General features: G+C 47.2%; 1 protein-coding gene across 3 annotated transcripts in view; it reads left to right on the plus strand.

The window, feature by feature from the left end:
- Positions 1-15,170, plus strand: part of SYT12 (synaptotagmin 12) — a 54,446-nt gene that overhangs the window by 10,391 nt on the left and 28,885 nt on the right. For 2 of the 3 annotated variants that reach the window (XM_024201379.3, XM_024201380.3), the window contains exons 2-4: positions 3,739-3,806; positions 6,027-6,220; positions 9,258-9,650. In XM_024201379.3, coding sequence (XP_024057147.1) covers positions 3,773-3,806; positions 6,027-6,220; positions 9,258-9,650 — 621 coding nt within the window. In that variant the 5' untranslated portion in view covers positions 3,739-3,772. Of the gene's footprint in view, positions 1-3,738; positions 3,807-4,892; positions 4,990-6,026; positions 6,221-9,257; positions 9,651-15,170 lie in introns of those variants that run through there. The other variant, XM_029912840.1, reaches the window with a different exon arrangement.

Here is a 15,170-nt window from a genome sequence, read left to right on the forward strand (position 1 = left end):
CACTGACATCTCTGTGCTTGGAAGAGTTTAATGTGCGTATGTGACTCCGTGAAGGCCCCGGGCCCGGCCCAGCTGTAGAAGGATGACTACGCAAAGCATTCTGGGATGTGGATAGTGTCTGACAGGCTAATCATTCTGTGAATTTTCCTCATTGTCTAGTTTAATCTTTTCTGACACAGTGAGACGAATAACACAACGGAACACCAGTGCTGGAAGCCACAAGCCTTTCCTGAGCACCGTAGCTGAACACTGGCAATGAAAAGAATCTACTTGAGCAATCAAGCACTCATGTAAAATAACGATTAACTAACAACCCCAATGCAAGAGGGACTTTACTCTGCTAAGCAGAATGGCATTGTGCAATGGCAGAGTAAACATACCAGGCCAAATCCACCCCTGCTAGTTTAGCTTCTTGGGAGCCCAGAGCCTGCCCTGAGGAGGGTCGTGGAGTCAGAATTCTTAAGCAGAGGTTTTAAGGGAATGTTCTCCCTGCATATAAACTAAAAAGTTTGGGGCTTTGTCTATTGGCATCTTCTAATAATCTGCAATAGGTCTTGTACTGTGAGTGTATTGGCAAGGGCACTTGCATAGCTAAATGTAGCAGAGTCCATGAATTTAGAGTGCGCCCAGCAAATTAGCCAGGCACCATGTGGGAAAATTCCTCCAGGCCACAGAGGTAATAAACAGCCCCTGCTGCAAGAATCTATTGACTGGGTATGGCAGAATCGATACGTTGGAGTGATTTAGGAAAAACGCTGATCCCCCTATTGAATTGGCAAGCTGTCTATTCTCCAAAACAGAGCCATCTAGACTTAGCAAGGAGCCAAACAATGGTGAAATATGAGATGCAGTGAGAGAGGAAGCTGAACAGTGCAACAGCCATGTACGATTAAAAACAGAGTGAAAAAGGGGTGGGGGTGGGGTGAAAAGGCTGGGGAAATAAGCCCCCAGTGGGCTCTGACCTGGAGGAGTCCATCCAAAGAGAGATTTAAAAGGACTAGGGGGTAGGACTCACTTCACGAGCTGGGTTCAAGAAGTCCAAACAATTGCTCTTTCTTCACATGGTGAAAACAGCTCCAGAGAGCAAAGCCTCACTGTGTTGGGTGTGGTACATGCAGTTAGGAAGAGACAGCCCCTGCTCCGAAGAGCTTACAATCTGAATAGACACAGGCAAAGGAAGTATTATTATCCCCACGTTACAGTCCAGTGACTTAAGCACAAGTCCCTCCTTCCTGACTGTTTGTGGAAGAGTGATCTAAATTTAAGGCCTCCCGACGGGCAGAGAACCATGACAAGCATGCCTAGCACCAGCAAACAGAAAGTACCCATCACCTTTCCGTCAGCCAGAGAGCTGGGGAAAGCGGGGAAGATGATGGAGCGTGGAGATCCCCTGTGAAAGGCAGCAGAGCTCTAAGGACATATGGAGGCCAAGGCCTAGAGAAATGGGCCAAATCCTGCCGAAACATCCATCAGCTGGAAGTGGGCCGTAATTTTTCTTCCTCACAGAAAGGAGACCTCAGCAATGACTGGTAAATCAGAGTCTGGTTGGCAGTTTATAGCGCAGTAGTTTAGCAAGGTACTGAGCAATCAATGAACTCTATTGTTGGACTTTGACCAAGACACGAGACAGGTTTTGATCAAGACATTCCCTAGGAGACCACCTGCATGCCGTGCAGCGCTGCAGGAGGGGAAGGTCTGGAATGCCCCCTGGTACACTATTATGGAATTTCCCACCAGACTAAAACCCATGCTAAGGGTTGGAAGCCATGTGCTCATGAAGTTTCCAACCCAATCCTAGCTACCTTGGGTATTTAGATGGCTCCTGTTATGATAGTACCCGAGAAATGTCGTACCTTTAAGGTATTTATCCTCACAACACTAGCTCCAGGTGCTTGGAGCAATGCAGGGACTGCGTGCCAGATGGGTGGGGGGAGATGTACTAGGCAGAGACTCTGCCCCCACTATGCATTAGCCAGTGGAGTTGACTGGGCATGGAGGGAGGGGTAATGCTGCACCCCATAAAGGAGTGACCCAAATGACTCTTCCTAGTGAAACAGGGGAGCCTCGGGAGGAAGTGTCTCTCTTTATGGCCAGATGCCCCTGGTGCTCCCCTGGGGTGGTGCCTACCCTTTGTCCCTTACAAAGGGCTGCGGCAAATAGCACTGTGTAGCACTGTGTGCAGACCCCAGTGAGGGTCAGCTGGAGGAGGGGAATATAGCCTGGTGGTCTAAGAAGGCCTGTTATTCCCAAGATCTGTGGGGCTGTCTGGAGTTGCGTGCATACAAGTGGAGAAGTAATAGGGGTAAAATATGAGCTGTGAGGGGCTCTGGATGGTACTAGCCCTATATAAATCATCAGAGGTGGTTGAAAAAAGGTGAGTATATTTCATAGGAAAATAATGAAAGAAACCATTTTTTTATTTCATTTAAATTGTTTAATAATATTTTTTGTGGGAGGGGAAACCCAGCTTCTCGGTTTATTCCTTTATTTTCCTGTCCTCCCCATGCTTCCCGCCGCCACCCCCCCAGTGGTGAAAAGGGGGAAATTATTGTTGGGGGGGGGGAAGGGAAGGGAAGGAGAGGAGTCAAAGTGGGATTTTTTTCTCCCCACCAAAACAAAAGCTTACAACTATTTTAATTGAAAAGAAAAAAATGTCGACCAAAATTACATTTTGTTATAGTTGGGGGGGGGGGGGGGGGGGAGTTTCATTGGAAAAAAACCTTTTTTTTGCAGGAGTGGGGAGGGGCATGGAAGTGGGTGAGGTCTATAAATAGTCACAGGCATATTCCCACGTATCTATTGTGCATCACTTATAATGTCAAGTGCAAACCAGCTCTCTCCAGATGGTCCAGAACAGCATCCAGTCCCTCTCTGGGCCGCAAGACAGAAAGTCAAACCCAGGCCTTGTAGTCCAGCAACAGCCACAGCTGCAACTGAGCAGACTCTGAGTAAGGAGCCGCAGTGCCCAGACCCTCTCTCTGCTAATGCTAGTGCTCTATCTCCCCCTTCCTGAATTAAAGAGAAATCGAGGTCTGGAGCTCCCTAACATGTAGATTTCATACACAAAGTTTTGATTTAGTCCAGTGTTCAGATTGAGGTCTGGGTTTGGATTCCAACCACCCAGAAAGTTTTGGGGTGTCTGACTCCAGGGTTTGGTTTGAGCCCATCCCTACATTGGTCACATATAGAATGCCATGTGCCCCTGAAATCAGGAAGCCAATCCTGGTGTTGCAGGGATCGGCCCTGTTTCTGGTAAAGCCCCTTGCGTGCTGGACATCTGAAGAAAGTGCCAGCCAGCTGAGCTGTGAAACTGACAATAGGCTGGGGCAGATACCTCCGCCACCAGATCTGTCAGGGGCTGACACTCTGCCTTTCTTCTCAGGTAGGATTCCAGTGTCTCCCTCCTTCCCCCTCCTCCACACAGTCTTTGAACCAGCACCTCACATGCAGCGCAGCAGGCCAGGGAGAGTCTATGTGGCTGAGGAGAGGGAGAAATGGACAGCCTTTTTTTGCTAAACCTTCCAAGCACATCTCCCTGATGCTCACCAAGACCCTTCCCTGTGCATGCCCTGTGGCAGAAGCCCTGGTTTTTCACTGTGATCATCTGGTCATCTGTCACGGGGCAGAATTTAAATCCAGTGACTGACTGATTGGAAATGCTCTTGTGTGAGAGATCAAATACCTCTCTCTTCTCTGTGTGCTTCTCCTCTCCTGATTACTTTTGTTTGTACATTTCAGGCAGTCTCTCTAGCTGAGAGTAATAGAGCTGGACATGGACAGTAATATAGCTGAATACCGCATCAGTGGTGAGTACCTCTAAACAAGCACTAGGGAACATTGTTTGGGATTGATTTGAGCTGTAATTCTCCCAGCTGGAGAACAGAGAACAGCTGCCTTTCTGGGTGTCCGATGGGACTGGTACAGTGACCAGTTCTGAGAGCTCCGCGTGGAAGTACTCTGAGCACAACGTATACACCTGTAGAACTCACTTTTGCAGGGCATTACTGAGGCTACTAAATTGGAATCCTTTGCAAAATGGGATTATTTCCCCCCCCAAAAAACATTAAAGTGAAGTCGGTGCGTACCAGTGGTTTGGAATGTTAGTTTTAATAAACCCTCCACTGTGTAGTAAGCCAGGAATTGGAGAATTAAGGGGTGTTGAGAATAATTCATTGATATTTTGAAGTGCTCTAAGTATGGGGGCCATATACAGAATAAAACTTGCAATACTTCTTAGATTGTAATTGGGGCATGGCCTGTCTTTGTTCTGTGTTTGTACAGCACCTATCACAATGGCATCTTGGTCCATGATTAGGGTTCCCAAGTGCTACACAAGAAATAATGAATCATGATACACCCACTAGGATAAAAATCAAAAGGGCACACCATCTTCATCTAATCCATCTATCAATCCATCTATTTTTGTATTGCAGTAGAATCTAGGCACCCCAGACCGGAATCAGGGTCTCATTGAGCTTGGGACTGTACAAGCAGAACAAAAAGATGGTCCCTGGGCTGTCCCAAAGAGTTTACAATCTAAGTACAAATGAAGAGACAAAGGGAAGTACAAGATAATGATGAGACAGTACTGGTCAGTGTGAAGAGGAGTGACCACAGCATACCTCATGCTTCACAGCCCAAGCTGATCACCAGCCATGATCAGGAAAAACTCCCCTTCTCTCCCCACTCTATCACAATTAGATCTATTTTATAAGTATTATGGCTTCCTCTGACACATCCCTCACTGACCATTGTCAGAGACAGGGCGTGGATGTAGGTTCTGCTCAAATATGATATTCACAAAAAGTCTTGGTTGTATATTTTTTAGACTGTTCAAGTATGATGCCAATGGACCAGAATGTTGTCGTAAGAAAAGGGTCTGCTATTAGAGAAAAGGCCAGCCTTCTACTTTCACTGCTGGAGGCACAGATCTCATGGTGGCATTGCGTGACAAGGATTTAATTTCTTGTTGCATGTTGAATGATGGAGGTAGATTTAATCATTTTATGTGATGGATGCTGGCACAATGCAGCAACAATTGTGAAATGTACCTGCAAACTCCTGCATTCTCTTAGGTTGACAGTGAAGAATGCAGATTTTTCTCTGTATAGCCAGATAGGCATAGGAAGCTTTCTCCCAAATTCATTTGGCATCACTAACCCATTGGGAACTGGCCTTGTAGAAAGGACAATGTATTTCATACACCCAGAGAGTATGTTCTGTACACTTTATATATGTATAAAATCATCTATTGAGGTAAATTGTCAGAGTTCCATTGACTTTGATGGAGCTCTGACACTTTATATTAGCTGAGGATCTGGCTTACTTTGTGTATAGGCGTGGGGGCTGAAATATATGAAAGCGACCACGCACAAATTCATTCATAAGTGAGTGAAACGATGATTGCGATTTGCATCACAGCTCTTTGGTGGGAAACAATTACATAGGAGCTGCCATTTTACAGGAACAGATGAATGATCCATCTGGTCTGGTGTCCTGTTTCTGACAGTGGCCAATGCCACATGCTTCAGAAGAAGATTGAGCTCAGTCCCCCTTTTTCCCCGTAATTCAGGGATGGACATTCCTTCCTGGCCCTGGCTGGTGATCAGTCTGTGCTCTGAAGCATGAGGATTGAGAGCCCTTGGCTAGTGTAACTTCAGATACCCTTGTGATTCACTTAATGATGATACCTAATCCTCTTTATGAGTTTACTTAGCAGCATTCCCCATTAAAAGCCTGGCACTATTGCTCTGAAGTGAAATGCTGTCACTAGATATCTTGTCCAGGAATTGCCAGACTGGATCAGACCCAAGGTCCTTCTGGTCCAGTATCCTGTCTCTGACTGTGGCCAGCACCAGATGTTACAGAGGAAGGTGTAAGAAACCCTGCGGCAGGCGGATGCAGGATACTCTGCCACACGTTAGTTCTCATCCTCATCACTGAGAGATTGGTTTAAGCTCTGCAGCATGAGGTTTAATATCTCTGCCCCGGACCCCACTCCTGACAATAACTCTCCTCTCTTCTAGTCATAAAGAGTCCGCACGGGTGGGAAATAGGCATCTATGTGACTGGCGCACTTGTTCTGCTGGGAATAGCTGCACTAAACCTGTGGAAACTATGGAAGTCTGGGAATTATCCAACACCGTCTCCATTTCCCAACTACAACTACCGATATCTGGAACAAAAGTACGGGACTACGTATTCGGACATCAAACACAAGGTAAAAGTCCTTCCTGTTCAGTGTGACCAGGTCGCTAAACATTCCCACCAGCCATCAAGCTCTTATAAAGACAGATCAATATGGAGAAGGTAACCAGCTCAAACCTTTGATTTCCTCAGCAAGGTCTCAAACAGAGGAAGAAACATCAAGCATTATTTTGGGGGTAATTTAAATGTCAGGAATACATGTTTTGGGGAAAAACAAATAAACCTTGATAACAAGCCTGGCTAAATATACTGGGCCAGATCCTCTGCTGGTATAAGTTGGCATGTCTCCACTCACCTCAGCTGTGGATCTGGCCCATTGGGTCTAAAGCCTAGCATTCAATTGTTACCAGCAGCCAGGACCGGCTCTAGGCACCAGCAAAGCAAGCACGTGCTTGGGACGGCACAATTCCAGGGGTGGCATTCCGGCCCTTTTTTTTTTTTTTTTTTTGCTTGGGCAGTTGTGCTCTCGGAGCTTGGGGTGGCAAAAAACCTAGAGCCGGCCCCGCAAGCAGCCAGGAGGCAGAGGTGGACTTTGAAATTCGCTGCATGTCACTAGGACATCAGCCTTCTGAAGAATATACTGACATGGTGTAAAGTATCAGTGGGTAGCCGTGTTAGTCTGTGTTGATGCATCCGAAGAAGTGAGGTTTTTACCCACGAAAGCTTATGCCCAAATAAATCTGTTAGTCTTTAAGGTGCCACCAGACTCCTTGTTGTTTTTATACTGACATGGTAGCACTGTCCCATTCTGGTCACCAGCATTCTTTGGTATTGTTTTCCATAGACAAAGAGAGAGCATATGCTTTGGGTCTGGCTCCTACTTTGGAGTTTACTTAGCTCATGATGCAACTATTGCCTCGTAAACAGGGAGTGTCCTCAAGGTATGGAAATAGAAGCTCGGTCGGACAAGCTGCTGTCAGGAGGACGGGAAAATTCACAAAAGAGACTCTAAATCCACCAGAGTAGCTATTAACACCAACAAAGAAAGGAAAAATCAAGGCTGGGTTATTGCTTGTGAGTCTGAGCAGGATGGGGAGTTAAAGACTGGAAGCCACAGTTCTAGTCACCTTATTACAAAGAGGACACTGTAGAAATGGAAGAGACTCAAGGGAGCTGAGAGCAAACAGAATGATACAGGGGCTTTAACTTAGGGCTTGATCCAAAGCGCACTGAAATCAATGAGCGTCTATTCCTCAACTTCAATGAGCTTTGGATCAGGCCCTTAAGTGAGAGAAGAAACAGAAGGCACTAGACATGGGGTGTTTGTAAACTAAAGGAGAAGATATGCATAGGCCGAAACAAACAAGGGCACGGGAAGGCAAGAGAAATGACAGGATTGTCCGATGACATGGTGCAAGAAGACGTGGAGCTGATCCAGCTCCACTGAAGTAAATGGGACTTCAATGGGACTTGGATCAGGGCCTCTGAGTTAAACAGGCGTTCTTCAGAACATGGAACTCCAATCCCAGTGAAGTCACTAGAAAGCAGCATAAACCACAGCAGAAAAATGCAAGAAGGAAATTAGGAAAGCGATGAAGAAATTTGAAGAGCTTATAGCCATAGATAAAAAAACAAATCACACAATGTTCTTTACATCTATTAGAAGCAGGAAACCTGCAAGAGAATTGGTGGGATGGCTGGACCACGATGGGGGTACAATGAACAGTTACATGGCAGAGCAACAAAATGATTGCTTTGCATCAGCCTTTCATACAGGCAGGGTTGGGAAGGTACTTGTCCTAGACCTGAGCTAAAGGAACATATGACCCGGTAGGTCCCTTCCAGTCCTGAAGTCCAGTCCCCTGAGATTACAGGCAACCCTGTCATCTAATCCTGTTAAGGAACTTATCAAGTTTCATCATAAAACCAGGTAGGTTGTTTGCCCCTACTACTCCTATTGGGAGGCTGCCCCAGAACCTCACTCCTTTGATAGTTAGAAACCTTCTACTTTCCAGCCTGCATTTATTCATGGCCAGTTTATACCCATGTGTTCTTGTGCCAATATCGGCCTTAGTTTAAATAGCTCTTCTCTCTCTTTGCAGTTTACCCTCTGGACGTATTCATAGAGAGCAGTCATATCCCTTCTCAGCCACGCTCTTTTTAGTCCTCTCTCGTTAAGATAGGCTCTCCATTCCCCTGATCATCTTAGTAGCTTTTCTCTGCACCTGTTCCAGTGTGAATTCATCGTTCTTGAACCTAGGTGGTCAGAACTGTACACACTATTTCAGATGAGAATCTCTCTTCGTTACCTACAGGTCATAATACTACTGACAACATTTTCAGTAGTACCTACGTTACTTGGAGCCAAAGTCTCATTGAAAGTCAATGGGATTTAGGCTTCTAATGCTTAAATCACTTTGAAAATGGAACTTAGGCTCCGAAGCTGCTTAGGCACTTAAGGAAATTTTACCCCATCTCTTATTTATGGGCTAAATGCTACTGGGTAACATGATCAGACACTTGAGCAAGTATAGTTCACCCAGTAGGGGGCAGTGGTACATGTTATGTATTAGCGGTGGTCAAAAAACCAGAAGGGGGATGGATTTGTGGAGAAATTGCAATTTTTTTAAAATTAATTAGTTTTCATTTTTTTGTCTCTTTTTCATCTTTTTTTTTTGTTTTTCTTCCAAAATGGAAAATTTTCAAAAATGATTTGTTATGAATATTTATATTTACAAATAACTAAGGTGTCACTTAGTTGACTCATGTCACTTAGTTGACTAATGAAAAGTTACCCTGCAGCAAAACGAGAAAGGGAGAAAAAAGAGATGAGAAGGGGCTTTCGTATCATATATAGCATATATGAACTAGTGCGTTATCAAGTCTCTCTTAAATGACCTAAGCACTTGTCCTGGGAGACTGTGCCACAGCCTAATGCTGTAGATCTTCTTGTTAAGGAATTACCTTCATATCCCATGGCCATTACATATTTAGACCCCTTAGCACTTAAGAACTCCATATGCTTCGTTTCACATGCAGTAAGAAGTAGTTCAGAGGAGAAGGGGTTAATCCAACCTGAGTAGCTCTTCTATCCTTTCCTATGTCTGCAGAGAGGGGGAGCCTCACACTTCCGGAAGGCAGCAGAAAGGACGTCCCCTGTCCGCAAGCCCAGCCTGAAGATGGATGACACCTTTGAGAACATCAATGAGCTGGGTACCTTAGAGTTGATGAGCAAAGACCTAGATCTGGGTCCATTCGGGCCACTGAAGAAATCCGTGTCCACTGACTCCCTCAGCTCTATCTCCTCCATCGGGAATAACTTTGGCCAAGACTTCACTGTGGGCCAGGTGGAAGTCAACATGGAATACGATGTGTTCTCCAACACCCTGCATGTCACACTGCTGCAAGGGAAGGACCTCCTGGAGAAGGAGGACGTCAGCTTTGAGTCGTGCTTTGTGCGCATCAGCTTGCTCCCAGATGAACAAATCATTGGCATTTCCAGGGTAAGTGTCTGTCACCTTCTCTTGCAGCATGTTTGGAGGTGTGTGTGTTAAGTGAAATGCGTATGGGACTAGTCGTTGTTCATGCTATACAGACCTCTGAGGAGCTAGATCTCAACCTCCTTGTGGCGAATTGGCTGAGCAGTCAGGGGTCAAATGTGAGGGTGCATCTCCCGCTGCTCTCCTTCCCTGATAGGAGGGTGATAGGGCAGCAACAGTCAGTAGGGTCAGGGTGGATGGATGATTTATGAGGAGTGGGCCACAGAGGCAGGGGGTCTCAGAGCCCTGGGAGAAGTATGATAGCTGGAAGCAGTTGGCAGAGTGATTATTGCGACCCACTGCAACTTAGGGCCTCCTAGTGCTTGGAATGGCTACAACATTACCTCCAAGCTCACGGTACCAGATAGCTAGGTGTTGGTATGGCAGAGCGCTCATGCAACCCTACAGCTGGGGAGAAGGGCGGTGTGGGGTAGGCAGCGATGATGATATAATGCAATGTCATCTCATTTTTCAAAGAATTGGGGTAGGTTCTCAACGCATGGTCACTCCTGCCATAAAACCTATGGGCAAAGGAGTTCGCAAATGCAGAACCACACTCTTGTCCCATTCCTAATTGCCCATGATGGAACCTGAATGAATCTAGTTTGAATGAAGAGTATGAAGAAATGTACATTTTGAGTTGGAGAAGGAGCAGTTTTATCCAGCTGGGAAGGGGGTTGAAGTTATGCACTGGTGACCTTCACTGGTTGTGCACTGTAGAAAGACTCTTTATTTCAAAACTTGCCAAAAGGGGCAAGTTTGCACCATGGGGGACATTCTGCATCTCCTCTGCTAGAGCAGAAATGGATGTACATTTAGTAGCATGTTATACAATATAGGAGACACCAAATACCTGCTGTTCAAGGGTCACCCCACATTTTTCAGTGTATCCTTGGGCACAACTAACTCATCACGTGTATGTTTCCATGTCCCTCCGAACATGAACAACCCTGGAGGTCATGTCTCCATGACATCAGAAACCAGAGGTGCTAGAACTAAGGGTGCAGGGGCTGTGCTTGTGGACTGGGTGTGCTTGACTCAAGGGAACAATCCCCAAGGCTCCTGTTCCTATAATAAATTACACAGCCTCTGCTGCTGTCCCAGCCATCTCTCCGCCACGTACAGTTCCACCACCCAAACAAGCAGAGGCAGAAATGTCGCTTGCAAATCCAGACTCTGATGCTGAAATTGACGGCCACAGCTTCCAGGTCTCCTGCTTGCTTGTGACAAATCAATATTCATTTCTGCTATAGCTTGGCTGCTTCTAGAGTTGGGTGAGTGCCCCTGAGCAGCAGCTGTCCAAAGCTAGACTGCACTTCTCTGTGAACTGAGAGTACGATCGGTTTGTTCTGGGGATCACTTTTATCTAGCAAATGCTGGGCACACACTGCATGGTTCCTCTAGCATGGGCTTTCTTCCTTCCTATTTAGATACAGGCAAGCACTAGGCATTGATCAGTTCCCGGGGAACTTGTACTAGTGTTTTCCAGACCCCCCTGCTCAGATGTGGAATCTGTCCTTCCAAGCGTGAGGTGGGTCTGTTTACTCCAGGGCTATCGTGGGCTGTTGTAGACAATTCATGATTCGTGTCACACTTGTTTATGAGGCATGAGACCATGTTCATAAGAAAAGTGTGTTACCACTGTTGAGAGAGGAAGGATGGTCCTGTGGCTTGAGGTGCTGACCTGGGACAAAGAAAATCTGTGTTCAGTTCCTTATTCTGCCACAGACTTCTGGTGTGACGCTGGGCAAGTGGCTTAATCCCTGTGCCTACTTCCCTATCTGTAACATGGGATTAATAGTGCGTCCTTCTGTCCTGTCTGTTTAGACTATACACTCGTCAGGGCAGGGACTGTTTTCTTACTATGTGTGTTCGCAGTGCCCAGCACATCGGGGCTCTGGTCCCAGCTGGGCCTCTAAATGTTACCATCATTTAAACAATAGTCATCATCTTTAGGAAACAACCCTGCGTTGTCGGCTGAGAGGGCCAAGATCCCCTAATAGGAATGAGGGATGGTTCCCTGTGATTCCCTGTCAGCTGAACGTGGTAAAATGGCTGTTAACTGACAGCAGAGGGAGGCAAGCTTTCGAGGGCTTTCATTCAAAAGCCTGCCGAAGGCAAGAGCTCTTCCTATGCAGACAGGATCATGTGCTGCGGATGCTCCTGGGCTGAGCCGACCAGTCCAGCTCTTGCTATCTCCAGCGTGCATTTGAAGGTGTGTCTGTGCCTGTGGATTTCAGTTCCAGTTCTGGAATGCTGAGCAGCTGCAGGAAGATGAGCGGCTATTGCCGGGTGCCCCCTGATGAGCATTTTCCTGGGTGTGTATTCTTGCCAGGCCATTCACAGCTCGGGGCGCTCATGCAGTGTGGGCGGGGATTCAGGCTGCGGGGATGCAGCCCAGCGACATCCATGGGCCATGTTCAGCCCTGGCATTAGCGGGCAAAACACCATTTGAGTCAGTGGCATCGCACCGACTTCTGCCAGCAGAGAATTCGGCCCCCTGGCTGTAAAGGCAGTGTCAGCAGAATTGTGTGAGGGGAGTCGATGGATGGGCACTACTCCTCAGTCCAAGTGGCTTGTTCTGTTCCATTCCCCACTTCGTAGCTGATTCAGCACGTGAGCCAATGCCCACTGAAGTCAATGAAAAGACTCCCATTGATTTTGCTTGGATAAGGCCCCCGATATACCACAGTGAGCTGGGAGGTAGATGCAGCACCATGCAATGCACCTGGTATGTCCACTGTGAGATCCAGTGGAATATTATCCTCTCCACTGCTCAGCACTAGCCCTTCCATTTCTCCCCTGCTGCATCGGTTGTGAGTAATGGGTTAATCCCGAAAGAAACCTCCACTGGGGCATGGGAAGCTCTGGGCAGACCCAGTTATAATTTAGAAGCTTCTTCCTTGGAAGTTGCTTGTGGTACCATCGGTCAATTTACTAACTGTAATGGGAGCAATTAAGTCTGTTCTATGAGATGGAAAGGACTGTGACGAGAGTTTTGTTTCAATTGCTTTCCTAGTCAATGAGCTGCAGGCGTGCCCTTCTAGCTCTTGGGAAGCGAGTCTGTGAGCAGTATGCAGAGGACCTGGAAAATGCTGTCTCGTGGCGAAGGAAATAGAGTGGGGAGGCTGGACTCCTGAGTGCCATTCCCAGCTCTGCTAATGACTTGCTGTCTAGCCTTAGGCAAGGCACATATCCTCCCTGTAACTCACGTTCTTCATCTTACAGCTGGGGTAGTGATACAGACCCACCTCCCAGGGGCACTGCACTAACTCATGCCTGTAAAGCTGGACATCTCAAGCATCCTGGATTTTGCAGGACGTTCCACTCTGGCTGAATCAGGCTGCCTGTTTCACTGCATCACAAAGGCAGGCAAGGGGAGGAGGGACAGACTTCCACCAAATGTGCTGTAGCCTATGGGAAAATGCTTTGAGGAGGAGACCATGGCCTCAGATCTTGTCTCTACTGGCTGCTGTCTATATTTTCATGTACTTCATAGCCCTTATTACTGACCAAGACCTTGTATCCCACCCCTAGGAGCCTGCCTGTGTTCTCCAGCTGGCTCTGAGGGAAAACTGATTGCGACAGGAGCACTCCAGCCTCCAAATACTGGGAGACTGAGCTGCTCCTCAGCACATGCAGCTGCTCTGATTTGCTGCCCTTTCCAGGAGGCAGGCGAAGGAATAGGGCAGGGCCGCGAATCGGGTGCAGACTTCCCCAAAGGAAGTCTATAAGCGTATAGTCGGTGGGGCAAACCCATAGTGCTGGCTGGTCTGGTTTTGGTCATACCTCTGCTCGCTGCTGGTTATATTTCTATGCCTGGAATGGAGGGGGAGACGGCTAATGGTGGGGAGGAAGGTGAGAGAAAGGAAGAATATTAAAGGGAGACAGTGGGAGACATGTCAGATCAGAAAAGAAATATAAGAGGGGTGGTTAGGTTGGGACCCAGCTTAACCTGAGGCATATGAGGGTATGTCTACACTTACCCGGTAGTTCGGCGGCGAGCGATCGAACTTCTGGGTTCGACTTATCGCGTCTTGTCTGGACGCGATAAGTCGAACCAGGAAGTGCTCGCCGTCGACTGCGGTACTCCAGCTAGACGAGAGGAGTACCGCGGAGTCAACGGGGGAACCTGCCTGCTGCGTGTGGTCCGAGGTAAGATCGAACTAAGGTACTTCGAACTTCAGCTACGTTATTCACGTAGCTGAAGTTGCGTACCTTAGTTCGATTTGGGGGGTTAGTGTAGACCAAGCCTGAGTCTTCCTGTTGAAAGTCAGTGGAATTGCTCATATGCTTAACGTTTAAGCACCTACCTAAGTGTTTTGCTATATCGGGGCATTGAGAGGGGAAAAGCTGAACTGAAACACGAACAAATGATGCCAAACGATAGAGAAACGTGGGTGGGGAAAATCCAGAATGTGAAAAAGACTTGAAAGAAAGATGCATTGAAGATGGAGAATAGGGAGAGAAGAGAGAGGAACAAAAAAGATGTAGTCAGTCATTATTTTATCATATATAAAATTTAGTTTCTATAAGATTTTTGTATGTGTGATTTGTTGTTGCTATATTTGTGTGTGTTACCCCGGAGTCCCAGTCCTTGACCAGGACCTCATTGTGCTGTACAAACACAGAACAAAAAAAAGGGCCCCTGCCCCAAGGAGCTTACAATAGAAGTGTAAGACAAGAGACAACAGGTGGGGAAGCACAAGGAGACATTGAGATAATACAGATCAGCATGTTAGACAGTGGTCTCAGCACACTAGCTACCTAACTGTTGTCAAGGTATGGAGGGGTTGGTTTGTGTTTTATTACTAGTGGCTTATTTATTTCTAGCAAACCTAACAAGTTTCCCAGTTTTGTACTCAGAGGGCCACTTCCCCCCTAAATCCACTGGCCTCGGACACTCTGTGGATCATCAGTGATAGGTGTGCTGGGGCAGCTGCCCGGTCGCTCAGAGCATGAAGGCTAAGCATTGGTGCCAACCATCATCCATTCTATTCCTCCTTCTGTTGCATGTGGCTCGCTCTTGCCTGTCCTGTCCACCTCCGTCCTGTTGGAAATGGCTGTCTGCTTCCAGCAGACACGGGCTGGAGTCTTAGCAGCGTTGTGTGGTGTTTGTGCTTGGTTTCTGGACAAGCTGACTTGAGTGTGGCCAGGGAGGGAGAAGCCCCTGGGAGGTTAGATATGGAAAACGTGAAGACAATTAAAAGTTTGAGGAAACTGGACTGGAAGTTGCATGTGGTTTCTGTAAATGGGACGTTCCTCCAGCTGGTGATCCCGATGGGCTCTGTGTGTGTCACGTAGGAGGCAAGTCTCTCTCAGGAGCTCGAAGGAACATGGAGGCATGTTTCACGTTTGCACTTGCTCCAGGGCAATGATGCCCTTCTGCTCAGATCAGTACCGGGTTTACAATGGCGCCATGACGCTGGGTCCAGGCTCCAAAGGGGCCCCAGCCCGCTCTGCTTGGGCTGCAGTCCAAGGCCC

This window comes from Terrapene carolina, unplaced genomic scaffold, assembly GCF_002925995.2.
Source record: "Terrapene carolina triunguis isolate 2854851 unplaced genomic scaffold, T_m_triunguis-2.0 Scaffold261, whole genome shotgun sequence".
In the NCBI taxonomy this organism is placed as follows: domain Eukaryota; kingdom Metazoa; phylum Chordata; order Testudines; family Emydidae; genus Terrapene; species Terrapene triunguis.